Raw genomic sequence first — 27,475 nt, 5'->3', positions numbered from 1 at the left:
AGCGCCCTACTGGCTTTGGGGCCGAGATCCACTGGCCCGTGTCATGATCTCGCACGACCTTTTACAGGCTTACCCTTGTTCCTTTCTTTTGTTTTTTTTCTTTTCTCAAGTCAATTCAGATTTGTCTTCAAATGATATTGAGTGTTGGTGTCCGGTAAATGCGATGATCGCTGCAATTCTCAAAAACCAGCTCAACCTGGAGCGGGAGACGATCTGTGAAATCGAAGCTCTTCTATCGAGCTTTGCCGGCCTTTCCGACATCGAACAAGACAGAGAACGGGCCACCTATGTGTCCACAGCCTTCCCTCTGCTATTCGGCAGGGATTCCGTAGTCCAAGGGTCAAATGGTTATGAATCACAGCGCCAAGCCCCATGGTATGTACTATTCTACTATACGCTCCGAGCCACCACGTGGGAATGATCACTAACGCAATCAGGTCGACCAACTGCTGGCTCCAGCCTCATGTCATTGTCAGTCCTGCATCAGCGCAGCAAGTTGCTACAGCTCTGGCATTATGTCGTTTCTTCAACGTGAAGTTCTCCATCAGGAGCGGAGGTCATTTGCAAAACCCGGGATTTACTAGCAACAATGGGGGTGTAGTTATATCGCTAAGCGCTCTAAAGCAATTAGAGCTGTCTGAGAATAAATCTATGGTAAGTCTAGGGCCAGGCCTAAAGTGGTTGGATGTATACCGCGGTCTTGATGCGCACGAGGTGGCTGTGACCGGTGGTCGAGTCACTACGGTAGGCGTGTCTGGTCTGCTACTCGGAGGGGGGATTTCCTTTCACAGCCATCAGTATGGAGTCAGTGCGATGGGCATCTGTAACTACGAGGTGAATTCCCTCCGTTCGCGATGTAAATATACTTGAGCCACAGCTAACTATAGCAGGTCGTTCTCGCCAACTCGCAGATCGTCAATGCCAACGCACAGGAGAATGCAGACTTGTTCTGGGCGCTGAAGGGTGGTGGGCCCAACTTTGGTATGTCCTGCATCTATCTCTAGGTACATTCGGCATTCTAATTACGATTTAGGGGTCGTAACCAAGTTAGATATGACGACCATCCCAAGCAAGCACTGGTCTGAGGTCCGCATCTACCCAATCACGGCAACCGATCAGGTCCTCGAAGCCATGATGCAGTATCACGCCGCAATTGAAGATGACGATAAGTCTTCGCTCATCTATAATGCTACTCACGACATTATCCTAGTTGTCTTTTTTTACGGCGAGCCCGTCGAGTATCCTCCTATTTTCCAGTCCTTCTACGATATACCCTACGTCACCAGCTTCGTGGCCCCAGGTATCCGAACCGTCTATGATCTCATGAATGCAGTGGATTCTGTGCAAGATCCAGAGCCTGCACTGTATGCCGGCCGGAACCCATCCTCTCTCCCTCATTCCTGCTAACCCTTATAGTCACGAATTCCGCACCATGACCAGCCTGCCTAGTCTAGACGTATACAGGGCTATTGAAAAAGCACATGCTGAGCAGGTCAATGTTCTTAAAGACGTCGAGGGCATTACCTTGACAACCGTCATCCAACCAATGTCCTCCTCAGCTATGAAAGCGACCCTCAAAAGTCCCCTAGGCTTGACGCCTGTTGGACAGCAGTGTACGTTCCTCCCCCAGCTCCACCCACCATGTTCAGGTCTAATCTACGCCATTTAGGGTTCCTTGTGAGAGCCGACTGGAAGAATGCGAAAGACGAAGAGCTTGTTCGAGAGGCTGTGCGCAAGATTGTCGATGCCGCGGAATCAGAGGCGAAGCAGGCCGGGGTGTATCTTCCATACCTGTATTCGAACTATGCTTCGCGTGACCAGGATCCCCTGGCAAGCTACGGGGTGGAGAATGCCAAGCGGTTACAAGAGATTGCGCTAAAGTATGACCCGGATGGCGTATTCCAGACGTTGCAACATGGGGGGTGGTTGCTTTCGAACATGGGGTTAGATCATTAAATAATGCATCAATCCCCAAGTCATATATAATTCTACAAGTGTCAGACCCGCATAATGGAGTATGACACTAATAAAAAGCCACGCTAAATTTTCGTCTCAGTCTTCCAAGACCCATCTGTGACGCTCGCTGATTGGCTGGTTCATATACTATACGATCAAATTTATCTCAGCAAGCTCAGACCCTGATCAAATGTATGGTGGAGTTATCGCGGACCAGAGCTATGGTCTATATAAACAATCATCCTGACAGGTCTCCGTAGTATCATGAGATTCATTTCACTAACAGTACTTGGTTTCAAGACTCTATACATCTTCATCAACATTTCCTCTCTATATATATTCTAGCTAAAGCACCACGTCCACCACGCCTCAAACGGTCCTAACAGTTTTCGAAACCAGTGTTGCCCTTATAGCGTCCAACAATGACACCATCTTCTCGCCCACTTCAGGCCTCGACCTTGTCATTTGCCGCCCTTTCCATTGGACATGCGGTATGCCAGCTGCTCCATCGCTATAAATAGCAACCAACAACCCCACAGAACAAAGATACCCTCCAATTTGCACCAGACAAGAGAGGCCAGCAGCTAACCTCAGCCAACCATATAGATTGGAGGGAAACAATGGACCGCCGAGCCGACATTCAAACATATTGCAGGCACGAAGCCATGGGTCTGTGGACCTTGTTGGCTGGTACCAGGTATTTACTACGCAGCAGGAAACCAAAGACTTGGTCGTAGATACTAACGATGCCATTCTCAGGGAAGCGCCTTTTTTTTCTTCTCATGACTAGTATGTTGTTGTATATTGAGATTCTCATTCAAATTGACTCTATCCCCAGAAACAGAGTTGATTTAACTGACTTCACAGGCCTCATTCACTATCAATGTGTCCCGCAACCTCCCCCCGGGCCCTCCAAGATCCAACTAGCAAGGCCATCGCAATCATCACTAATGCGCTGCTGTGGGGCGAGTTCCGCGTGGTATTTTCGCACGGGGATCAAGGAGAATGGCTGCTGGGTGGTGGGCTTGGGGGCTGTGTTGCAGGCTTGGGCGGTTGGGAGGCTTGTCTTCAGCAGTGACAGGGGGGGGATGCAAACTTGTCAACGTGACCTAAGAAGCCTAGGCAGGTAGTGCTAGGAAACGGAAGGCAGAAGAAGCTGGACATGGGTACAGCCGAGTGATTTCTATCTGTCGTTGATCCCTCACACTGTCTCGTATGTAACTTGTATGGACCAGCGTAGATGAGCTTGGTAGATGTATTGGGAAGTAATGAAATGAATGGCTATGTATGGTATTTTATTATATGAATAATTATGAATTATTCATTTTTTCATGAATGATCATATTCCTTTCGGAGTCCTATCATAGTCATATAAACGCGGGTAGAGAGTCGCAGTAAAATTATCCAAGCCCAAGGAGATTTTAGACTCAACTACTCAGTAGAGTCAGCCTATATATGAAATTACCAATAAACAGATTTCTCAAGCGAAGTATGCCCATAGGCCAATATGATAATTTCGGGGGAAAAGTTGGCAATTATGGGAAGATACAGGAGGATGAGTACCAGTTCATCTAGATAATGAATCTAAGAGATAGATATGCAAAGCGAAGCAACTCAAAATCAAAGAATCGATACTGAGGGTAGTAAACACCGGTTGTTAATCCTAAACTGTAGCTCACAAATACTCTTTACGACAGCGCGATGCAGTACGCCTCATCAGCCATAAACCCGCTCACACAGTCTACTGAGACTGCCGGGTTCCATAAATGGAACTGGTCGTTGGTAATCCCAAACTTATCTACAATAGTCGCACAAGTATCACCAGCTGCACATAATGATCAGTTCGGGTTTGCTAAAGTGATTAACAGGTCGAGATAGGGCAAGGGGGGTGGATGGATGGAAAGAATGATAAGGGACTTAAGAGGCAAAACATACCTTGTGCAACGTAATACTTGGAGCAGTTTTCGGGGATTCCGGATTGCGTCGGAGCAGGTGGTACCACCGAGTCGGTAGATACTGGGTTGGGTGTAGGTAAGGATGTTGCGCTGCTGGTGCCGAATACACCCACGCAGTATGCCTCCTCGGCCCAGAAGCCACTAGAACAGTCTGATGATATGGCAGGGTTCCATTCGTGGAACTGAGCCTTTGTAATCTGGAATTTGGACGCGACAGTGTCACAGTCATCACCGGCTGGAGCATGGTTAGTCAAGGGGTTAAAGGGTTACGGTTGAACGTTGAAGAGCATACCCTGAGCAACGTAATATGCATCGCAATTCGCAGGAATACCTGATTGCGTTGGAGCAGGAGGTACTACCAATGTAGACGCTGAGGTAGACGTAGGTGTGCTCGCGGATATGCTTGTGATTGGTGTACTGGAAGTACCGGATACACCCACACAGTACGCCTCCTTGGCCCAGAATCCACTTGAACAATCCGATGAAATAGCTGGGTTCCATTCATGGAATTGGTCCTTGGTGATACCAAACTTGGCTGCAACAGTCCCACAATCATCACCAGCTAGAAGATTATTAGTTCATATGTAGTTGACAAGGCTCTAGGAGGCTTCAGAACCTACCCTTAGCAACGTAGAAGGCATTGCAGTTAGCAGGGATGCCAGTCTGGGTTGGTGCTGGTGGAGTAGACGGCGCTGAGATGGTGGGTGTAGGGCTGGTGGTGGAATTAGCCCCAGATCCCCAGTTCCAACCATCCAGTGGATTAACACAGTAAGAATTCCCTTGGACCAGGTCTTTATCGCAGGTCGTCTTGTTGAGCGAGGGATTTGCCTCCGTGAAGAGGTTGATAGCAATCTGATTCATGAGACAGATTTGAGTGCAGGTGAGGCCCGCATCGTTTATATACCACGCCCCACAGTCAGTCGTGGTGCCAGGGGCCACCTTGGCGCCAGCGGGTGGGTTGACAATTTCAGACCCGGTAGATGTTGATGTGTTCGGTGCATGGCCCGTGTATGTCCCTCCAGGGGCAGATACGCACAGAGTCGTACCCCAGTAGGGGTTGGTTGCGTGCAGGTTTGAGCAGTTCCAGGTCAGCTGAGAGTTGTAGTCTATGAGGTTTTGAGTGCGGATTCCGGCACCAACAGCAATATCAATGCACGTGTCCTCCGGCTGCACGACATAGACGCTGTCGCACTTCTGTGGAAGGCAGAGATTGGTTCCGGGCCAGATAGAAGAACAGTTGAGGATATTAGGGTTAATATAGAACATCGTGGCTGCAGATACACTTTGTGCTAACGCAATGGAATCGCACGTGTCGCCCTCCTTGGTCGTATATATAGTTCCAGACACGCAATCCGACGTGGAAGATGGCACAGTCACATTGAACGCACTCGGTGTAGAATCGAAATTGCTGACTGAGATGTTACAGGTTTGAGCCACATATTTATATGTGGATTGCCAGTTATCATCGTAGGCATCCGTATAGGCGTCAGCCTGCATCAAGGCCAGTTTCTTAACGTTACAGTACGAGCACAGGTCAGATTTTGGAAGCTTAGACATATCCACGTCAGGAAAAGCATCAATCACATCTGGAACTAGAGTTAGCATTGAAGACGAGGAATAATGATGTGTAAAGGCGGTAGAAACTCCGTACCATTGCAATTTTCCCCAGTATTGGGATCAGCAAAGCAGGACTGATTCCAATTGCTCCAAAGCAGGTCCACAAGACCTATGATTGGAAGACCAGGAACCAGTTCGGTCATTTCACCACAGTTGATTGAAACAGTATCACGTAGCTTCGCAATGGCAGCTTCACAGCCCGCGTCGCACACCAAGGTCGTTAGCGTGGAGTTATCAAAGCTGCTTACATACCCATCGGTCATCAGCGATGAAACAGCATCGTCACAGTTGACCTTCTGGTACAGGGCATTCTCACAATCCGGCATCAGGTTCATGTAGGACAGGGACCCCGCTGGGAACATGGAAACCCCAGAAAAAGTCGGGTTGACGTTCTCATTGCGCTGCCTCAGATGTCGGGATGCATGAAGATGCTCGTGTGATCTCAGGTGTGAAGCATTACCTTCAGCGAAGAAAGAGGCGACAAACCAAAGAACTGCAAGGGTCCTTTCCCGGCCAACAATCATCATGGTGAGCTTCGTGGAAGAAAGTAGGGCAGTTGCTCCAGAGGTGAACTTATTTGGAACAACACACTCTCAGCAGGAAATGGCATGCATTAATGGTATAGCAGGAAACCATGTGCGATAGTACACAATAATCAGAATCAGGCATTTATTTCCGAGGGCATTCGTTTAGTGACCTTCCTTTCTAGTTGACTAGGAAAATAGTTCGTACCTGAGTTTGATTACGGTGGAGCTTGCGTGGTTTACGGATTATTATGAAAGAGGAATATTGATAGATCAATATTCGATCAGGAGATGTCAAAGGGATTCAGGTTCAGCACAGCTATATCCATGTGTATAGTCATGACTCTAAGGACATATTCGGAAATACTACCTTACGGAAATTGCGACCCCTCTGTGGATCGACAGGGACAGTATTTTAGTGGACAAAGACTCTGAGAGCAGCTTTACAACAGAGTCTAGTATGTTACATGACATTTCAATTCAGCTAGTTATATATCCAACCAGGACTGAGAGTCCACTTAACAGCAGCAAATGCAACCTCAAGGGAAAAAGTTTGATGAGCCAAGTGGGGAATGATGCTCTAGTCTATCGACTATCAGAATACTAGCTATCAAGATGTCTCGGGTGCTATACTGCTAGTTTGGTTACATCGGAGAGCCGCTAAAGCTTGTGTGCGAAAGAAAGAGCGGCATGCACGGAGTACGACTGTACGAGATGCCATTTCTACAAAGAACAAATAAATAATAAGAAAGAAAAAGGGGGTTCTCTTCATAGTAAAGGGGTTGCTACTCAAGTAGTCTTTTGTGAAGAGCCCTCTATATCTGATGGAATGATTTCAAGTCTCCAAGCGAGTTTCTCGTTGGCCGCGGAAGTGTCGGAGACTTACTCTGTACTAGTGGTGTTCATAAACCCCATCTCCTGGTCTAACAAAAATCGATCCCTATCAACTCCACAAACTGCTGGCTTTGTGCCTAATTCATCTCGGTGCACGGCAATCTCGGATCGTTCAACGGAGTAGAGTACTGTTCAACGGCTACATCGGGTTCTAGCAGAAACCGTGGGGGCTAAAGTTGTGACCACATTTATTTCGTCGTCCATAGATTAGAGGCTCCGTCTCTTCCAAACACCGAAAAGGAATAATTATGTAAACTCGTGGCTCAGGGGTTTGGTCTAGGTCGATGGGGCAGTCCACCGACTTCCCTAGTTGAGTCTGTACCCTGGTTAAGGCAATTTACTAGTTGTATGGGCTTCAAGGTAGAGTACGAAATTATCATAACCCTCCGGAGTACGCTACAGAGCAGGAAATTACCTTGACCCAACAGAGATGGGGCAGATTGAGCTAACGATAGGTGCAGTGCAAGCGCATATTATACAATTATACACACTATGGCATATAAGGCTAGCATCAAAGTTCCATCAAATGCTGCAGCGAAAAGTCTTTGCACTACTAACAAGGCAAGGATAAATATCCTGGAGATACCTCCTGTTATGGTCGTAGATTAGGGCCGGGCATCTATACAAGTGTCTTCCTTCCTTCCTTTCTTTCTTTCTTTCTTCTTCCTTCTCAGCTGTTCTGTCCCTCTACCTTCTGATTTTTACAAAACCTTGAAGTGGAAGCAGCCTGCCAGGCTTAAAATCAGTGAGTGACAGAGACATCCATTGGGTTTCTAGACTAACAGCTCCACTGCCAGGGCGCATGTTGTCATCCGTCATCTTGGTCCTTCTCACGGGCCTGGGTTTCTTTTCCTCGGTGATTGCAGATACATACTGCAGTGCTGATGTACCCTGTGAGATAGGATGCTGTGGGAAAAACAATGTCTGTGGTCTTGGACCGGATTACTGTGCTGAAGATAAATGCATCAACAACTGTGATGCGAAGGCCGAGTGCAACCCTGGAGACTGGGATAACAAATATATCAATGCCACCACATGTCCGTTAAACGTCTGCTGCAGCAAATTCGGTTTTTGCGGAACCACTGAGGAGTTCTGTGGGAATAAAACAGTCTCCAGACCTTCGTGCGATGCTAGCTCTCAGCAAATCACCCGCGTCATCGGTTACTATAACTCGGCTGCTGCTACCCGCCCCTGCGGTGCCATGATCCCTCAGGCTATCCCACAGGGTGTCTATTCGCATCTCTACTTTGCTTTCGTTAGTATTGATCCGGACACCTTTGAGGTTATCCCAGCCTCCGAGGGAGATACAATGCTCTATCCGCAGCTGGAGGCTCTCCAGATCCGCGACATGGGTCAAGAGCTTTGGCTCTCTATCGGCGGTTGGGATTTCTCCGATGCTGGTACACCCACGGCTACTACCTTCTCTGACTTAGTTAACGCCGACTCGAAGAAACAGAATGCTTTCTTCTCATCGTTGACTAACTTTATGACCACATGGGGCTTCACCGGTATCGATATTGACTGGGAGTATCCCGCCGCTGATGACCGTAATGGCCGACCTCAGGATTATAAAGCCTTCCCCAAGTTCATGGCCAACCTGAAAAAGGCGCTGTCTGACTACCAGTTCGGCCTTTCCGTCACTCTACCCACCAGCTACTGGTACTTGCAGCATTTTGACCTAGAATCGCTGGATAAATCGGTTGACTGGTTCAATTTTATGAGCTACGACCTTCACGGCACATGGGACATGGGCAACAAGTGGACAGGGGCCTACCTAGATGCACATACCAACCTAACCGAAATCAAGACAGCTCTCGATCTACTCTGGCGGAATGACATCAAGCCCTCTAAGGTGAATATGGGAATGGCTTTCTATGGCCGTAGTGTCACTCTAGCCAGCCCTTCGTGTACTGAACCGGGCTGCTCATATCTTTCAGCCGGTGACAAGAGAGCATGTAGTAATACTGCTGGTGTCCTCTTTAACAATGAAATTCAACAGATCATTCGCGACAACGACGTTACGCCAACCCTGTACAAGGACGCAGCTGTTAAGACCCTTACATGGGACAATGACCAGTGGGTTTCATACGACGACGAGGATACATGGAGACTCAAAGCTGAATTCGCCAAGTCTGAGTGTCTTGGGGGCGTCTTAGTCTGGTCTATTGACAATGACGACAGTAATTACACTTTCTCCCACGGGCTAGCGGCGGCGCTCGGAAATGAGATTAACTTGGACACCACCACCGGTCTGACTGGTCATAGTTTCGGCGAGAGGAAGTCAACAAGCAGCAGTAGTGACAAGGGCCAGGACCAGTACTGCCGCTTCATCAACTGCGGTGAGGTCTGTCCCAGTGGTTTCACTGAGGTCACCCGTGCCGATAAGAAGAAGGATCTTATGTTAGACTCGACAACTTGTCCATCAGGCAAGCATCAAACACAAACGCTCTGCTGTCCTACTTCCACAGAGGTTCCTACATGTCAGTGGCGAGGCTTCCATAACAATGGCAAGTGCAAGGGTGGTTGTAATAGCGACGAGGCTGAGATCGGAACCGTTGGCGCAGGTTGCAAGTCCGGTTATCAGTCCGCATGCTGTACAATCACAGACTCTGTTCGTCCCTGGACAAAATGTACGTGGACTGAGAGTTGCCACGGTGATCTCACCTGTCCGGCTGGCTATCCTAACTTTGTGGTGGGCTCGCGCGATGGCTGGGGCGGACAGAAGTCGTGCAACGGAGGGAAAAATTACAACTACTGCTGCCAGGGAGACACTGCTCCTCCGGATGTGTTCACTGATTGCGAGTGGCATGGTCATGGGGTTACTTTTACAAATGATAAGTACTGCAGCACCCACTGCCCGGCCGGGTCGATTCGCATCGCTGAAGAGGATATTTCCATATTTATGGGGAGCGATAAAACGGCACAAACATCAGACTGCTTGTTCGGTCGTGAGGCATACTGTTGCAAAGGTAAGATGAAGAAGACCAACACGCCGCGGGGAGATCCGCCCACCACCTACCAAGACCAGACGGCCAGAGAGCTCGATGCCTACCTCACGATGTTCCTTATGAATCCAGTTTGTCCAAGCGGCTGGGATTCTGAGTATAGCTACACTTACAGCTCTAGCCTGGTCACGCGGGATAAAAAGCCCATCACTGATGAGGGCGTTGTCCTGACATTCCTGGTGCCTATCCTGGCGGCATGGGCTACATCCCAGTTCCCTCGGCAGGACCTGACAGACATCATCAACTCCTGTTTTGCCACGTTTGGATACCAAAGCAGTGCCGGTAATCTGACCGATTTACAAGGGGTCATTTTCGGGTACGGAGTTGGTGACAGCTGGAGCGGAGGGCCGATCACGGATGTTAACTCCTTGATGGCTGGATATCTCTGCAACCTGAAGGAATCAGCCAATGGGCTGGAAAATATCCAGACTGCTGCCTCCCTCTTGTGTGAGAGTAATGATGACTCGTCCTCACTGTCTGCCCGAAGAGTCACCGTGCTAAGTATGGATGACCGCTCCGAGAACGGCGAGGAGCCTGGCATTTCGTTGATCCTCAATGGTATTCTAAATGTGAGTATCTCTTATCATCCTTTTCACCTTATCCTCACTGACTCTCAACTGTTCCCAGGGTGAACTGAGCCTTCATTACTGCCGCTGGCTCCGCGCAGGAGGTAGGGACATTCTAGAATTAGCATTCTGGATTGGCCCTACGCCGGGCGTTACTCCCAGCAATCAACTGCGCAGCCAGTATATCGACACCAGTCATACGGCAGCAACCGATCGTTGGATCATTTTCCATCTTCACTTCCAAATCGATGGTCGGGTCTTTTATACCGGTACCAGCGACTCAAACCGGCCGACTCAATGGCACCCAGGCGTCACCACAATCGACGTCTACCACAGTCAAACTGTTACGCGGCCCGGGGTTGTGACCCATGGCCGCAGAGCTGATCAAAGGGCTGAATTCCGTTATTCCACCAGTTACGATCCGACTGGGAACATCAATACCGGAGTGATGCAAAATTATAATGCACGCACACATGTCTTGCAGTGTCCCATCCCACAGAGGGACCAGGGTGTTCGCGGCCGGGGTGTTCGCGGCCGATGGTATATAGGGGTTGGCCGTGAAAGGGAAATTGGGATAGCTAGGCAAGGCGGCACTCGTCAACCCTTTGGTTACGCGGAGTTACTCGATCGCTTTGGCATGTGGATGTGGAACCAAGGAATTTTCTCGGTGCATCAGTTGGGGCGACTATACCCAATCCTTGAGGACCCTACACACCCATACGGTGGTGATGGTGAGTGGTCGGTTTCTGAGTCATTTCCAGCCACCAGGGAGCACAACCCTCGAGAAGGAGCGTATGATGAGAATTGGCTGCCAGATGGTTCTACTCCAGCCAATTTCCCGCAGTAAATATCTCTCTCGTTTCTGTGTATATATGACGTATCGTACGGTACCGTACAGTACTGGATCTGAGGCGGGACCTGTGCCTGGGGAATTCACTCTAGATATAAATACTCATAACCCTTCCGTACCTTTCCCATTTCATTTCCAACTCTTTTCTTCCCTTTCCATTTTCTACTTCATCCATCCAACCATACTACGAGAAATAATGTCGTACGGCCAGTTCCACAGTCCATATTCACCTCAAGTTGTGGGGGAACCCCGGGACTCAGGACTTCGTGACACGGATGGATCAATTATGTACGAGACTGAAGAGAAAGTCCTCCGGGAAGAGATAATCCGTCGTAATGATGTTGAAACACTGAAGCAATACATTGGGCAATATCCGAATACTGGGCTGGAACCAGAACCAGCGTATTATTACCCTGACGTGTTTTTTGTGGCTACGCAGTATGGATGTATTGACGCTCTCCGCGTGCTGCTGGCTTATTACCATGCCAACTTGGATAAAGCAGTACCACTTGAGAGACGAGATATTGTTTTGTTAAATGTTGCCTGCAAGTTTTCGCAGCTGGAAACAGCACAGTTTCTACTGGACAGTCAGCCTCCGTTGGGGAACATTCACGACAAAAGCCCCGGGGGTGAAACAGCCCTCCTGAGCGCGGCAGAGTCTTTTACATGGCCGGGAGAGGTGACCAGCGACCAGATTAAAGAGCGCCTAGTCCGAAGCGAAGAATTGATGTATATGCTTCTCGATAGGGGTGCCTCAGTCAACGATGTCACTATGGACCAGAACGAATATAACGCTCATCTCCCACCGCAACCGCGCGACACTGTTCTCAGCCTGGCCATTTCTAGAGCTAGCTACATGCTAGTGAAACGTCTCATTGAACAAGGAGCAAATATTTATGCAAGAGAGGAGCATACGGACAGTAGATTTTGGTTTGACGTTGATCTCCGGGATGTCACCGCACTTCACTATGGGAGTATTTATTGGAATATAGAGGGGGTCAAGGCACTGCTAGATCATCTAGGCGATGCGAAAATTGCGGAAATGGTTTCTGCTCGTGATAGTTTTGGAAGGTTACCATTGCACTGGGCAGCTATAGGTGATGACAAGCTGGAACTTGAGAAATATGTCAGAGAAGACGACATTGCCCCTAGAAATGTTGGTATCTTCAAGATATTGTTGGCTGCCAATCCGAGGACTATCAATGCGCAGGATAATTATGGGCGTACAGCCTTGCATTATGTCGTCATTAACTACACAAACGGCAACAGAAAAGGATTAAAGGATATTGTTCAATACCTATGTGAAAATGGTGCCGATGCGAGTATATCGGACTATAAGGGACAAACAGCTTTACATTGGTTGGCTCGACGATCTCCAGAATGTGATCCTATTGACACGGCTGTCATAGACCTATTGATTGCACATGGTCTCGACATCCACCAGACCGATAAATCCGGTGCCACCGCTCTCCACATAATATCAATGAGTTTGCGACAGACCCAGGCAGTCGAGTATCTTCTTAAACTTGGGGCGGACGCAACTACTCAAGATTCAGAAGGAAATACACCTCTTCATAACCTTATGAAACGTCCGTACTTCTACGGAAAGAATGTAACACTGGCACAAAAGATAGCAGCGCAGGACGAGATCACGGCGGCCCTACAGGAAGCTGGCAAGGTTGATTTGATGGGCCAACCAAATGCTGCGGGGCAAACGCCTCAACAGCTACGTGCAAAAATACGGGCCAGGTGGCAGGAAGCAGAAGAGAAGAAAGTTGAACGAGATGCTAGAGAGGTTCAAGGTCATGGCCACTGAATCCTGATGAACATGGGCACGTCTGGTCCGACTACAATACATAGATATGCCAGAGTTGTATAGGATGTGATGGCTTATAACCCAACAGGTACTGTAGTGCAGTGCCATAATTTCCATGTTTCCATAAGTATTCCGGTCAATGAGTTTCTTGTCCAATATCAATCCAAGTATTTATGTAGAGATGGGGTTGTTCATTTGAAGATTGCTTCAGTTAAGAGTAGACAGACTATTCCGGTCCTAAAGTATAGGTACAGAATAAACAGCTTTCCCAGAAGGACTCCGGGAGCACGATGAGTGAGCATTTATCTGGTGTGTGTCCTGGAGTGTTAGCTGACGTGCCCGGGTCAATTCGTGAGCGATCCGTATGTTATCACGTGAGGCCTTCGTAAAGCAGCGGCACTTGCAAGGGGAGAATAATGAATGCTACAGTAATACCACTAGTAGTAGTAGGAGTGCTTGTATAGAATTGATTTAGAGTATATAATTGGTTGAAATATATCATGGGCCTAATAAATAGATCTAATTGGTTAATTTAAAGTGCGTTGGTATTTGTCAAGTTGGTAATATTTTACATTGTCCGTTAGCTCGATTTAGTCCACCGTAGTAACTACTACTACTAAGTAGTACTAACTGATACTAGTAAGTGGCATTTTCCCCGCATGTGGGCCAATCATGAACGCCTACTTTGTTGGGCTGCTATGAAAGAAGTTCTAATTCATTTGCCTTTAAGGCCTTCAATTTCGGTCCAAGAGACCCGCTTCGCTAATACCTCAGGTAACAACACCAGCTTCCAACGGTTGTTGCATGCTTGTGATCCCAGCAAGTCAGGCGCATCGTCCACTTGTTCTCCCGCCTTTGGTCACCTCTTCAACCGAATCAAGGAGGAATTCCATTCAAGTAGGGCTTCCGTGAAAGAGGAGCTTGCGAGGAGTAGCCGGACACTGGCTTTGTCCCTTGACGTTTGGACGTCGGAAAATCAGATTCCGATCATGGGTATCATTGGTCATTGGATCTCTCCCGAGTTTGACAAGCGAGATGAACTTCCCGAGTTCACCGAAATCAATGGACCACATTCTGGAGAGAATCTAGCGGACGTTGTGTTGAATATGCTTGACGAACTGGCCATCGCGCCAAAGCTCCTGACTATCACAGGGGACAATGCAGGCAATAATGGGACGCTATACGATAGCCTGCACGATCAGCTCCGCAAGAAGTATAATAATGACGATGGCTACTTTCGCATTAGACCTCTAATACGGTTCCGTGGACGCAGATCTTCATTCCCTGCCTTGCCCATATCCTCAATCTGATTTATAGAGATGTGTTAGCTTCTTTAAGAAGTAATTCGGCTCGAGAAGCAAAGGCGATACTGGACGACATAGCCATCAATTCTAGTGCAGTATTCAACTCCCTTCACAGCACAAAAGGAGCTATTATGAAAGTCCGGCTCCTGACGCTATAGATTGCCCGGAGCCAACAGCGCCGCCAAGGTTGGAAAGAAGTGTCACCCGGCAAGCAAGTCAGTTATGACGTTGATACCCGATGGAATTCGACTTATATCATGATTCAGGATGCACTTCGGCTGCAAACTCAGCTTGGACAATTTGTTCGGATACATCCAGAAGTTCAGGCTCTTCAGCTTACCGAAGACGAGTGGTCGACACTTCAGCAAGTAGCTAAGACTCTCAAGCCGTTCTGGGATCACACAAACTCCGTTTCAAGGAGGGATTCGAAAGATGAACAAGTTTGCTAGAAAAATGGACGACAACCTTCTTTACTATGTGGCTTCGGTTCTGGATCCGCGTATCAAGTCGTCTTTGATTGTGTCTCAGATGAGCGAACAGGATTCAGGGTTTATCGTTTCTCAAGTACGAGATTTCTTAAAAAAGGAGTACCCCCCCAGAGCCATTGGTTTCCCGGGAAGTTGACCTACCACGTCCACCGGGGATGTCAGAAACAATGTGGAGGACTCTGCGCAAAGACCAGCCATCCAAAGAGACCTCTCTGTCGGATATTGATAAGTATTTGGATTCCCCGCCGGTCAACTGGTCCCACCATATGATCGGCGATGCAGACACAGAATGGGTCCTCAAATGGTGGAAGGCTAACGCGTTCAATTTTCCACTCATGGCAAAAGCTGCTCGCGACTATCTACCCATACCTTCGGCAGAGGTCGGTATTGAACGCGAGTTCAGCAGCGCTAGAGATGTCTTGGGTCTTCGAAGACACTGTCTGAACGCGGAGACTATGCGATGGTTGATGCTCCTGAGAGGGCAGTACCAGACAGAATGTGAGGGCGGTACATGCATGTAAATTCATTGATGATCTGCGGAGAGGTCCACAGGAAGCAGGATGCTCCCATGGTGATCAGTTTATCCCAACCCCTTTTAAAGATTATATCTTGGTTTCAAACTTAGTCAGTCTGAACACTATCGCCCATAATAAGGCTTCCTTGTTTTTAGCCTAACCCCCACCAAGAGCCTCACAAGGCTGACATCATTCGCGCTTCTCTTTAAATCCGGCGCCATCCCCAACATAGCTCGATAAGAACTGACTGGCTCGTCACTAACGCCAATACATACTCGCATACTGTCACCCAGAAATGAGTTTCGGGTTCAGCATCGGTGACTTCCTTACAGTCATTGAACTTGCCAACAAAATCCGGAAAGAATTCGCTGGTGCGCCATCCCAATTCAAGGCTATTAATGATGAGTACAGTTCCCTCACCGTAGTGGAAACACGTTTAAAGGGATCATGGGTACTAACCGGGATCCTACAGAGTCCGGAGCCTCTCGTTCGTACTGCAAGATGTCGAAGTCGACTTGTCTGGCAAAGAACTCAGCGACAGCCAGAAGGCCGAACTGCAAGCAATCGCAGATAGCTGCCGCTGCGTCCTAGATGAGATTTACGAGGAAATCAACATCTACAGGGTGCTGGAATCTGACCACACCACCGGCCTGCGTAAAGTTGTACGGGTGTGGAAACGATTGAAATGGGAGCCAGAGGATATTCAAGACCTCCGGACCCGCATCAGCAGTAACATTAGTCTCCTCAATGCCTTCAATGGACGCATTACCCGGGGTAATGTCGCTGGGCTATTACAGCGCCAGGATGATAGGGAGCGCCAGGAGATTCTGGACTGGCTCTCTCCGAGAAACTATACTGCGCAACAGAGTGATTATCTGAGTCGAAGCCAGCCTGGGACTGGGCAGTGGTTGATAGACTCCAATCACTTCAGGACATGGCTTGAGAAGCCAGAACAGACATTGTTCTGCCCCGGTATCCCTGGAGCGGGCAAAACTACCCTTATGTCCTTGGTCATAGACGAACTTTACAAACGCTACGGAAATGACAGAGAGATCGGCATTGTGTTTATCTACTTCAAGTTCAAGGATGAGTGGACCATGGACCAGTTACTCTCTACCCTGTTGAAACAGTTGGTACAGAGACAACAATCTATACCAAATGATTTGAAAGACCTATACGACGATCACTATAAACACGGGACACGGCCGCCGCCAGAGGAAATATCAAGATGCTTACACACTATCGCTAGCGCGTATAAGAAGTTGTTTATTGTCATCGATGCACTGGACGAATGTCAATCCGCTATCGAGTCGCGCGACAGCATTCTGCCCACTATCTTCAATCTTCAAGCCCAATCTCATGCAAGTCTCTTGGCCACTTCAAGACCCATCCCAGAGGTCAGTGACCGGTTCAAGGGAATGCCTACGCTAGAAATAAGGGCGCGAAGCGAAGACGTACAGAGATATCTAAGGGACCACCTAGGGCGCCTTCCTAGGTTTGTTTCACGAGATGCAGGACTTCAGAATGAGATCGTTACAGAAATCACAGAAGCTGTGGATGGAATGTCAGTAACTTCAATAGAAGCTAAGAAAAATCCATGCTAATGCACGCCCAGGTTTCTTCTAGCCCAACTTCATCTCGACTCATTGGTCGGAAAAATGTCGCCTAGGGCTCTCCGAAACGCCCTGAAACAACTTCCCACAGGAACCAATGCTGTTAGCTCGGCATATAGGAATGCGATGAGCCGGATCGAAGGACAGGTGACCGACCAGGTTGAATTGGCTAAACAAGTCCTGTCATGGGTTGTATGTGCGAAACAACAGTTGACTGTATTGCAGCTCCAACATGCTCTTGCCGTCGAAATCGGCGAATCGTACCTCGATCAGGACAATTTTCCCGAAGTCGAGGATATGATCTCTGTATGTGCAGGCCTGGTCACCACTGATACGCGAGGCGGCATCGTTCGACTAGTACACCACACCGCGCAAACATACTTTGAGCAAACCTGGATGGATTGGTTCCCTGACGCCCATAGTAAAATAGCCGCAACCTGCATCACGTACCTCTCATTTGATATCTACAAAACTGAGTTCCAACAAACCCTAAGTATGGAGCAACTTTTTGGATTCTCCCGCGTTGCACTTATGGGAGATTTCGAGGCATTTCTAAAACAGTATCCGCTCTACACCTATTCAGCTCGATACTGGGCAACGCATTGCTATATAGAGCAAGGAAGCCATGAACTGGTCCTGAGCCTTCTGCGAGATGAGACAAAATCCGCTGCATGCGGCCAAGCGTTGGCAATCAGAGAGGAAGAGTTCTGGTGCACATCCTCTGCTCCTCTGCATATAACGGGGTCTCACCTGGCGGTATACTTCGGTTTGGAAGATGTCTTGCAGGGCTTGATTGAAACTAGCAGCCAAGCAAACACTGCAGACGCCAATGGTGAAACTCCATTGTCATGGGCAATAAGAAGGGGCAATGAGCTTTGTGCCAAGCTCCTTTTAGAGAAGGGTGCAGACCCAAATACTAGGGATAAACACGATCGGACGCCGCTGTCACGGGCCGCAGGGCAAGGATGTAAGGCCATGGTTAAGCTTCTTCTCGACAACTGTGCTGATCCAAGCATTGTGGATCGCGACGGTAAGTCGTCACTATCTTGGGCCGCAGCGGAAGGCCATGACGAAGTGGTCAGACTTCACCTAGAGAAGAACGTCAACCTGGAGTCGAAGGATAAAGATGGTCAAACACCTCTATCTTGGGCGGCAAAGAATGGCTACTCGGCAGTAGTCGATCTCCTTTTGAAAAAAGGTGCTGACCCATTTGTAAAGGACAATAAAGGGGGAACTCCTATCTCCTGGGCATTTGACAGTCGGGATACGCCGACAGTCAGACTCCTCCTGTCTCCTTTGAGTATTTTTGTCAGCCGTGATGGGGGCGCCGGAGACTCATTGATCCTGAGACCTGGCACAGATATCTATGCCCTTAAAGATGCTTTAGTGGGTCTGGGAGTGGGCATGAAACAAGTGAAGTTCACACAGCTTACAGAGAGGCTGTACAGGGCTCCTGTGGGAGGGGAATGGCTATATATTAAGTTGGACAGATAGACCGAAGCTCCTGTCAAGGTAGATTTAGTATATGTATGACTCCGTCAAGGGGTATACCTGTAAATGGACGATGGAGATTGTTTTTCCAACAATAGAGCTGTGCAGCACATGGGTTCGTTGAGCTATGCTGGGAATCCTAGGGCTATAGTTATGCACCATTAATCTCCCCCACACGCGGGGTAACCCAAAAAAAGGCAATATGCACGTGACCGCCCCAGAAGAGTGACACAAGGGTACATAGATACAAACAAACAACAAAGAACTCAACCAATTGGACAAAAACACCTATCCCACTCAACAATGACCAACGATGCTTCTTCCTCCCCCACTCCGGAAAACTACGAAAGAAGCCAAGCCATCGCCCTCTCTCTCGTGGAAAGATGCCGAGACCTCATCGGCGAACTAGACGCCTTCCGTGACCTTCTGGAGAAAACGCAGCGCAACCCCCAACTAGTCGAGGTCCGATCTCTACGCTCCAATGTGGTCTCCGAACTGCGGACTCTTGAGAAAGTGATTGGGCAACTTCGCGCGCTTGCAGATGCGGCAGCTGACGGTGAAGAGGAGGAGGTTGAGCCGAGACTGATGCATGCGCTGCGGTCGTCGAATTTGCCGTTCTATGAGACTGTTTGGGATATCGCTCGCAGAAGTTGTACCGGGTTGGTTGCGTTCGGGAAGAGGTTTTACTGGGATGGGGAGGGGGTGGGCGAAGATGAGGAAAAGAAGAAGAAGTCGAATAGAGATAAGCGGAAGAGTGTCTTTGTGGATATTGTGGCGGATGATGGGCTAGAGTGGGTGAAGGTTTCTACGATTTCGGAGACGAGGCTGTTGTTTGAGATGGCTAAGAAGGGGTGGGAGGCCGATTCGGATGCTGAATCGGGGGAGGAAGAGAGGACTGTTTTACGGAATTTTGACGATGATGGTGGGTCTGATGATGAGGATGAGGACGAGATTGAGTTGGTAAAGTTGGCGAGTGATATGAGGAAGGCTGCCAATTGCACGAGGGTGAGGTATAGGCATCCTCGTCTAAGACTAGTGATACCAAAGATTGAAGAAGGCGAGAGCCGCGAGATTGATGATCTATTGAAGGTATTACGAAACTATGGTATCACGGTCGAGTGTGGTGAGGGTGCGCTGTCTTCCGGGGTCGGTGGTAACGGCGACGATGTCACGAGTGCAACTGCTGAAGGGCATCTACACCATCTTCTACCCACACCATTCAAAAGCTTCACTTCCACTTTGAACGTGGATTGTACATTGTTGCTCGCGTTGGTATCGGATGTCTCGCACCTTAAAAATATAGAGCCTTCGCCAGAGTATCATAGAGCCATCATCCGACAGCTCGAGTTCGAACGTGAACGGCCATTGCTGACCACAGAGCTTTGGCCAGCAATGGAAGGACGTGATTTAGTGTGCACCGACGAGGCCGCAAGACGTATGCGTGAGATCGTGAATACCATTGGTACCGACACCGAGAAGAGACGAACGGAAATATTATTCGGCGACACCCCATCCGAAAGTCAAGAGACCAAATCTGCCATTCAAGGGTTCCAGGAACTGTCTGATTATGAAATACCTCCACAATTAAAGATGCCTGTTAAGACAGTCAAAGCCAAGTCTTTGATCGATTCGGCAACGGAACAAGGCAAACTTCCTCCAGTCTTCCACAAAGTGGCAGAGATTTTGTCTAATATTAACCACAGCGTGTTCTTTTATGGCTGGGTGACTGGCATGACGACCATATCGAGCAATCGCACTGTGGTTAAACAGATCGAGGCAATCATTGAACAGCATAGGGATGGTGACGAAGACTTGGAGGGGCCGCAGGTTTGGGTATGCGATACAGCCAGGAGCTTGATAGGGAAAGAGAAAGGCCGGAAAAGCTAGAGAATCGTTTGTTGGACCAGATAAAATACAGAAGAATGGCTTGATAGGGGCGGTATCAGGCGTTATCAGCAGATCGACACCACCCCTAACAAGTTTGCTGTTCCACTTGCAGAGCAGGCATGGAGGCTGTCGCAAAGTCAAACTCTTGAATCCAGTGACCTCCGTCCGATGTTCCGGAGTTATTGCAGCCTAGTATTACTTCTCAGGGGCTCTAGAACCCTCTTCTGGCAACCAGAAGACGATATCTTTATCAGCAGTAGCCATCATGTTGTACCGCGGGTTGTACTCGATCAAAGCAGTCCGGCCACGGTGAGGCAACTTGCACATTGGCTGTAGAACGTTATTGGAGTCTGGTGGCTGTTGCAGGTCCCAGGCAAGAATGTCCGGATTGTCACCCGAGCCTCCAAGAACAAATCGTCCGTCCGGGGTAAAGCACGCGTCTCCCTGGCCAAGAGGCTTACCCGTCGTTGAAACCGGGGCAGCTCTACCAGGCGAGCCATTCTTGCCAACCAAGAATGCTTTCATAGTGCCTTCAAAGGCGTCGAGGACAAAATGTCCATGGTAATCTGTTCCGACCAGCAAGTGCTTCCCGTCATTTGAGAATTCGAGGCGGGTCCACGCTCTTCCTCTTGTAGAAGGCGTGTATCTTTCTTCGTAAGGCGCAAGGTCAAAGGTAGAAAAGGGAGACTTGTCGTAATTCCGGAAATCGTAGAGTAGAACCGATGAGGTTGACTGGGACGCAATGGCGATAACAGAAGCAGAGGGGTCAAATGCAGCAAGGTACGGGGTGGCAAGCTTTAATTTACCCTGCGCATTTCTCGAACTGAGGTCCCATATCGCGACAGTATTATCCTTGGAACATGAGACAAACGAATCACTGCCTGGCGAGACGGCCAGAGATGTCACTTTCTCCGTATGGCCGGAAAAATAACGCACGTATCCTTCATTATGTAGATCAAGCAATCGCAACGAGTCTGGCCGGTATCAGCAAAAAGTCATCAGGAGCATGGAGACACACGGCAAGATGCAACATACCATCGACCTTTGTGCTTGCGTGGAGGACCTGGCGGGAATGATGCGTGAATCTTGCTAAATGAGCTCCATATTTTTTACTAGGGACCGACTTCGTAGGTTTTCCTTCCTTAATGTCAAAAATTTGGATGGTCTCATCGTCCCCTGAGGACACCAGGTAATCGCCTTGGTCGTCGAAATCTAATGAGGTCACGTAGTTGGGCGAGTCTTGCTTCGATGGCTTGAATGCCTAGAGTTGAGGAGTCAATGACACCAATCGCATTAACGCTAAATATGTCTGTATACCGACCTTTGTGGGACGAAAGCTACGAACAATGTCCGACACTTTCTGGCACAGAAGAGGGGTCTGCTGCTGCGATTGTGATTGCGGCGGCGGGGGAGGCGGCGGTTGCTGCTGTTGCTGAACTTCCGCCATGGTTATGACAGTGCGGTGCGATGGACAACTTGGTTAGTCGTGAATTAGGCCAAATTGACCTTAACAGTCCAGCCTCTGACACAATCCGTCAGGGTTGTTGATATCTTCTTCGGGTTATTCCTGAGCTGCGGAGCTTGAGCTTCTGTATGGAGCACGCGATTGCCCCAGGAAATTTGGCGCGTTTGTCTTAACTCCGAGGGCAACAACGTTGTTCCAGACCGGCGGTTAGTGTCGGCGCGCCTACTGGTCCGCTTGGTCGGTTTAGCCCCGATGGTCGGAGTCCCGTTGGCAGGAACTGGCGTTTTGAGCCAATCAGCGATCCCAGAATCCCAAGCGGCAAAGCTTAGAGTGGATTTTATGGAATTCTTACGGGAAGATCAATGGCGCCCTGGCTTATCTGACTTTCGCTGTTTCTTCAACCTTCAAAAAACTATCTGCTAATCTTTTACTTGTATTCTCCCCGCAAGTCTTTGTGGTCCCTTGTATGGGTTGTCTGTCCTCGATCCCAACCTAGACTCAGCATCAAGTCCCCGCGGATACCCTTAGCGCCCCTCCGCTTACGGAGGCTATCCGTCAGAGAAACATGTCGACAACAACAGGGTGCGTGGTACTCGTATAACGCAGTAAGCCAGGATCTACATCTGCTAACACTCCGCTTTCCAGAGCGTTCATCGCAGGAGGCGTCGCAGCATGTGGAGCTGTCACAGTGACCCATAGTTTTGAAACAGTCAAGATCCGGTATGCGCCTTGTTTTCTGATCCTGACGTGCGAGATCATCTCGGGACAGACACTGATGTTGTTCGGCTGGCAGACTACAACTACAGGGAGAACTACAAACAAAATCCGAAGCGGTCAAGAAATACAAGGGTGTTTTCCACGGTGTCAAGGTCATCTTACAGAATGAGGGCCCCCGTGGGCTGTTCCGAGGCATCGGTTCCGCTGTACGTGTTACGCTCGAGTTTGGAAAGACGAGAGAAACGGCAAGCTGACTGTCGATTTAGTACATCTATCAAGTGCTACTCAATGGCTGCCGTCTAGGATTCTACGAGCCCCTGCGCAAAACTCTCACAACATCGATCTATCAAGATGCCCAAGTCCAGTCATTGGGTATCAATGTCTTTGCCGGTGCTGCCTCAGGTATCATCGGTGCTGCTGCAGGTTCTCCGTTTTTCCTTGTCAAAACTCGTCTGCAATCTTTCTCGCCGTTCCTTCCCGTTGGTACGCAACACAACTACCGCAACTCGTTCGATGGACTACGGAAGATCTACACTTCTGAGGGAGTAGGCGGGCTATACCGTGGTGTTAATGCAGCCATGGTCCGGACAGGTTTTGGTAGCTCTGTCCAGCTGCCCACCTACTTCTTTGCCAAGCGTCGCCTGGTCAAGCATCTGGGAATGGAAGATGGCCCCGCTCTTCATCTTGCCAGTAGTACGGCCTCTGGGTTTGTCGTATGCTGCGTCATGCATCCTCCTGGTACGTAATGATCTCCTAACAACAATGTTATCCTGCTGACGTGTTTATCCAGACACTATCATGTCGAGAATGTATAACCAGACCGGTAATCTCTACAAGGGCGCATTGGACTGTTTATTCCAGACCGTCCGTAAAGAGGGTTTGCTTGCTATTTACAAGGGCTATTTCGCTCATTTGGCCCGTATATTGCCTCACACTGTAAGTAACAATCAACACTGGGCTAGCTGGCCAGGTTCAGTCCGCTGACTCGATATAGATCTTGACCCTCAGCTTGGCCGAGCAGACCAACAAGCTCATGCGCAGAGTTGAGGATCGATTTCTTTCTGACTCGATGAAAGAAGCACTGTGATGGGTCTACAGATTCCTACGACATATTTGTAAGGGCACATAATAAGGTGGTAGTTGTTTAGTCTTTTTTAGCACCTGGGGTGATTAGACCTCATTCAGCGAGCGTTGACTCACTAGGATATGTATATAGAAGGCGTTGACTCAGGTCCCACAAGTCATATTACCTTTTAGATTCTGTATATAGGAGCCAAAAACGTTTAGATGGGTATCGGAATTGTTTCACACTAACTTATGTACCACGATAATCTTCTTTGCATTCGAATGGTGGTGTCGAAGATGCCTAGAACACCTGGCTAGAAGGTATGTTGGCAGGTATGCAGCTTGACGGCACGCGGTGTCAGTTAACGCGCGCGTGGGTCTGATGAGCTAGTGGTCTACTGTCACGTTGGTTTTGCGAAATGATGACTTCTTAAAACGAAAAGGCAAGATGTTGGACATAATATTATATCGAGATTATACAAGAAGCTAAAGTATAGAACATACGCTCCATAAATAGGCTTTATTTTGTATAATACACAAGTTGGAGAGAACATGGGGAGGCCACAGTCGCGTTACCGCGTCTGGATCAGCCTAGAGTTAACGTCATTGAAGATTACTAAAGTACACCCAAGCATGACAAAAAAATAGTCCCACTCCTACGGAGTAGAATTCCTTAATCCGGAAATAGTAGATGTAAGGAACTCCATACTATCAAGATTGTAAAGCCGTAAACCCGCGCCGCATGCCGAACTAGGCTGAAGCTGCGGCCTGGGAGTGCCAATGCAGATGCTGACCGAAACTGTCCACTCGCGTCGCGTGCCAGCTCTTCCAAGCCTTAGGCATTCTGTACCTGCAGATCTCCATTCGCTCGAGCAATCCCAATGGTCAATTAAGCGACTTTCAGGAAGAGATCTGAGCTGCAGACTTTGCTCAATGTAGTATAGTGTGAGATGGCTTGTGGATTAATTGAATGTGTTATGACGCTCACTAGCTGACGCGAGTCAACAGTTCAAGAGGGTGTGTAGTACAAAGAAGTAGCATTGGGAATGACTGTAACTTATGATGTTCTTTTACAACCCTTGCTAAAGGCAAATTGATGCAATTTTGTATGGGGCACTTAGTGATAACTACGTAGTGCGACTAGTTGAAGTAGATCGACTTGGAGATTTGATCGCATCAGATAAGATAAAAAACCCTGACGAGTGAACAACGACATGACCACATTCGGCGTTCTAGATGGCAACCATTTTCAGGTATGTGGAGATGTAACCCTAAAAGGCTTAAACAGTGGATATTTAAATCACCGGAGGGGAGAAAAAGCCAGTGGTCTGACCCAAATGGATGGGTAGGCAAGGCACGAAAAACGCAATGAAGCGTGTAGACGCGTCGTCCATAACACTGGATACCCGCCAGCCATCGGCTCAGAGGCGCGCCAAGTCACGTGCGACGTGACTTAGCCCGTCGCGCTAAGGATCACGCCCTCGTCCAAAGCAAGTATTTCTGTCGGCGTGCCCTCCTCTTCTGCAGCTCTTTTTTCCTCATCCCAATTCCTCAACCAAAATTATTGGAGCGTTTCTGAGTCTGTGTCTTTAATCTTTCTCATATATTCCATTGAAGACATCTAGACATTACTACATAATGTCCGCGCAGGTCACTCCCTCCAAGCAGGTACGTGATGTCACGTCTCGCCCCCCAGGGTTGACGCGTCTGCAGGATAGTATGAGCTAACCACACCCGTTTGACAGGCTGCATCCTCCTTCGAGAATCTCAAGATGAGCGACTCGCCTGTCAAGAAGCTCAATTTCGAAGCCGCAGGCAAGGAGAACGCTCCTTCGTCTCTCCAGGTCACCGACGTGCCCGCCAGCAAGACCATTGTTGAAAAGCCTACCGAACTCTCATCCAAGATTGCTAGCATCAAGGAAATGGAAGCGAACGAGCCCCTTCTCCAAGAGAACCCTCATCGTTTTGTTCTGTTCCCCATCAAGTATCATGAGGTGAGTAGCGCACGTCTACTACGCGTCACGCGTAAAGTGGATTTTTTTCATTAGCCCTGACCGCCCGCGACCAACGCCATATACTAATATTTGTCTTTGATATCAGATCTGGCAAATGTACAAGAAGGCTGAGGCCTCCTTCTGGACCGCCGAAGAGATTGATCTTTCTAAGGATCTCCACGATTGGCACAACCGCCTGAACGATGACGAGCGCTACTTCATCTCTCGTGTCCTTGCCTTCTTTGCTGCCTCCGATGGCATTGTCAACGAAAACCTGCTCGAGCGTTTCAGCGGAGAGGTGCAGATCCCTGAAGCTCGTTGCTTCTACGGTTTCCAGATTATGATCGAGAACATCCACTCGGAGACATACTCTCTTTTGATTGATACCTATATCAAGGAGCCCAAGCAGCGTACCTACCTCTTTGACGCCATCGATACCAGTATGTTGATCCTGGTTAACACAGTTTCTATACTTTTACTAACCCTAAGTAGTTCCTTGCATTCGCAAGAAGGCCGATTGGGCTATCCGCTGGATCCAGGATCAGGAGTCGACCTTCGGCCAGCGTCTTGTGGCCTTTGCCGCTGTTGAGGGTATCTTCTTCTCTGGATCCTTCGCCTCTATCTTCTGGCTGAAGAAGCGTGGCTTGATGCCCGGTCTTACCTTCTCCAACGAGCTTATCTCTCGTGATGAGGGTCTCCACACTGACTTTGCTTGTCTCCTCTTCTCGCACCTGAACAACCGCCCCGACCCCCAGGTTGTGGAGGACGTTATCGTGGAAGCTGTCGCCATTGAGAAGGAGTTCTTGACTGATGCTCTCCCTTGCGCTCTCCTTGGTATGAACTCCAACCTGATGTGCCAGTACATTGAGTTCGTCGCCGACCGTCTCCTGGTCGCCCTTGGCAACAAGAAGTACTTCAACGCCACCAACCCCTTTGACTTCATGGACAACATCTCCCTCGCCGGTAAGACCAACTTCTTCGAGAAGCGTGTTGGTGACTACCAGAAGGCTGGTGTGATGGCCAGCACCAAGAAGGAGGCCAAGCAAGATGAAAGCTCCGCCAGCGGTGGCGGCCTCAACTTCGATGAGGACTTCTAAACCAACTTCACGAATATACCCGGCAGAGTGCCCGCTGGCGCCTGCCATCAGATACGAGCTAATTTTTCCTTTGTCGTTTTCTGTTCCTGGGATCTGCGTTATTGATTTATGAGACTATTTGAGGTATAAGCATGGGTTTGGCGTTGGATTGGCGGGACTCTTTTCTCAAATGTATTGTCAGTGTCTTATCCGGCATTCGGTCCTTTTCTATGGGATGGATGGGCGGTAGACTGTATTTAAATAAATAGGATATCACTGTACATTCAATTGGATATTTCAAATAACTAAAAAGTCACTGTTTCTTGCAAATGCTCTTGGTCTGAATATGATAATTCCTCTGAATCGAAGGCACGTAACAAGTTGTAAACTGTCTATGTACAACACATACATCATTAGAGTATGAAGTCACTCGAGTGGTTGTCTGTCGGAGATCAAGGGATCTGCCTCCCTCTCCCATCCCGCTGCATAGTGGGACCCAGGATCCGCCGACCATGCACTATCAGATACTGCCAGAAGCCCGGCATACATCAAGTATGACTCCGCCAGCCTGACGCACTGCAACTCAAAAAGGACCGATATACCAGGCCCTATGATACCAATAGGAAAGCCCCGGCGCAGCCAGCCCAAAAAGTTCCATCAGTAGCCCGACATTCAAT

At 48.8% G+C, this 27,475-nt stretch overlaps 10 protein-coding genes across 10 annotated transcripts; 8 read left to right on the top strand and 2 right to left on the bottom strand.

Moving 5' to 3' along the window:
• Window positions 1–163: 163 nt before the first annotated feature.
• ANOM_006434 (FAD-binding oxidoreductase) lies at window positions 164–1,956 on the top strand (the record flags this gene model as incomplete). Its single annotated transcript, XM_015551690.1, has 6 exons — window positions 164–375; window positions 438–834; window positions 891–981; window positions 1,034–1,364; window positions 1,417–1,613; window positions 1,670–1,956. 6 exons carry the CDS (start codon window positions 164–166, stop codon window positions 1,954–1,956), a joined length of 1,515 nt encoding a protein of 504 aa, XP_015405547.1.
• Window positions 1,957–3,644: 1,688 nt separating this feature from the next.
• On the bottom strand, window positions 3,645–6,055 carry ANOM_006433 (uncharacterized protein; the record flags this gene model as incomplete). The annotated part of the gene is made up of 5 exons (XM_015551689.1): window positions 3,645–3,781; window positions 3,892–4,146; window positions 4,204–4,473; window positions 4,532–5,497; window positions 5,563–6,055. The coding sequence occupies 5 exons, from the start codon at window positions 6,053–6,055 to the stop codon at window positions 3,645–3,647; spliced, it is 2,121 nt and encodes a 706-aa protein (XP_015405546.1).
• A 1,693-nt stretch (window positions 6,056–7,748) lies between these two features.
• On the top strand, window positions 7,749–13,183 carry ANOM_006432 (uncharacterized protein; the record flags this gene model as incomplete). Its single annotated transcript, XM_015551688.1, has 3 exons — window positions 7,749–10,520; window positions 10,579–11,360; window positions 11,416–13,183. The coding sequence occupies 3 exons, from the start codon at window positions 7,749–7,751 to the stop codon at window positions 13,181–13,183; spliced, it is 5,322 nt and encodes a 1,773-aa protein (XP_015405545.1).
• Window positions 13,184–13,881: 698 nt separating this feature from the next.
• Window positions 13,882–14,493, top strand: ANOM_006431 (uncharacterized protein; the record flags this gene model as incomplete). The annotated part of the gene is made up of 1 exon (XM_015551687.1): window positions 13,882–14,493. The coding sequence occupies one exon, from the start codon at window positions 13,882–13,884 to the stop codon at window positions 14,491–14,493; it is 612 nt and encodes a 203-aa protein (XP_015405544.1).
• Window positions 14,494–15,142: 649 nt separating this feature from the next.
• ANOM_006430 (uncharacterized protein) lies at window positions 15,143–15,496 on the top strand (the record flags this gene model as incomplete). The annotated part of the gene is made up of 1 exon (XM_015551686.1): window positions 15,143–15,496. One exon carries the CDS (start codon window positions 15,143–15,145, stop codon window positions 15,494–15,496), a length of 354 nt encoding a protein of 117 aa, XP_015405543.1.
• A 289-nt stretch (window positions 15,497–15,785) lies between these two features.
• ANOM_006429 (uncharacterized protein) lies at window positions 15,786–18,597 on the top strand (the record flags this gene model as incomplete). Its single annotated transcript, XM_015551685.1, has 3 exons — window positions 15,786–15,895; window positions 15,963–17,054; window positions 17,106–18,597. 3 exons carry the CDS (start codon window positions 15,786–15,788, stop codon window positions 18,595–18,597), a joined length of 2,694 nt encoding a protein of 897 aa, XP_015405527.1.
• Window positions 18,598–18,897: 300 nt separating this feature from the next.
• Window positions 18,898–20,481, top strand: ANOM_006428 (uncharacterized protein; the record flags this gene model as incomplete). The annotated part of the gene is made up of 1 exon (XM_015551684.1): window positions 18,898–20,481. The coding sequence occupies one exon, from the start codon at window positions 18,898–18,900 to the stop codon at window positions 20,479–20,481; it is 1,584 nt and encodes a 527-aa protein (XP_015405528.1).
• A 195-nt stretch (window positions 20,482–20,676) lies between these two features.
• On the bottom strand, window positions 20,677–21,928 carry ANOM_006427 (WD-repeat containing protein SWD2; the record flags this gene model as incomplete). Its single annotated transcript, XM_015551683.1, has 3 exons — window positions 20,677–21,455; window positions 21,517–21,742; window positions 21,803–21,928. 3 exons carry the CDS (start codon window positions 21,926–21,928, stop codon window positions 20,677–20,679), a joined length of 1,131 nt encoding a protein of 376 aa, XP_015405540.1.
• A 583-nt stretch (window positions 21,929–22,511) lies between these two features.
• Window positions 22,512–23,750, top strand: ANOM_006426 (putative mitochondrial oxaloacetate transporter (Oac); the record flags this gene model as incomplete). Its single annotated transcript, XM_015551682.1, has 6 exons — window positions 22,512–22,528; window positions 22,592–22,666; window positions 22,740–22,869; window positions 22,930–23,401; window positions 23,454–23,599; window positions 23,658–23,750. The coding sequence occupies 6 exons, from the start codon at window positions 22,512–22,514 to the stop codon at window positions 23,748–23,750; spliced, it is 933 nt and encodes a 310-aa protein (XP_015405529.1).
• Window positions 23,751–25,296: 1,546 nt separating this feature from the next.
• On the top strand, window positions 25,297–27,152 carry ANOM_006425 (ribonucleotide-diphosphate reductase subunit RNR2; the record flags this gene model as incomplete). Its single annotated transcript, XM_015551681.1, has 4 exons — window positions 25,297–25,396; window positions 25,474–25,722; window positions 25,829–26,162; window positions 26,215–27,152. Coding segments are annotated over 4 exons (1,245 nt in total), but the record flags the coding sequence as incomplete, so codon positions are not given.
• Between the last annotated feature and the right edge of the window lie 323 nt (window positions 27,153–27,475).

Source organism: Aspergillus nomiae (genome assembly GCF_001204775.2).
Source record: "Aspergillus nomiae NRRL 13137 chromosome Unknown contig00197, whole genome shotgun sequence".
Lineage (NCBI taxonomy): Eukaryota > Fungi > Ascomycota > Eurotiomycetes > Eurotiales > Aspergillaceae > Aspergillus > Aspergillus nomiae.
Note: the sequence above shows the minus strand (reverse complement) of the source record. Positions and strands in the feature narration are given on the sequence as shown.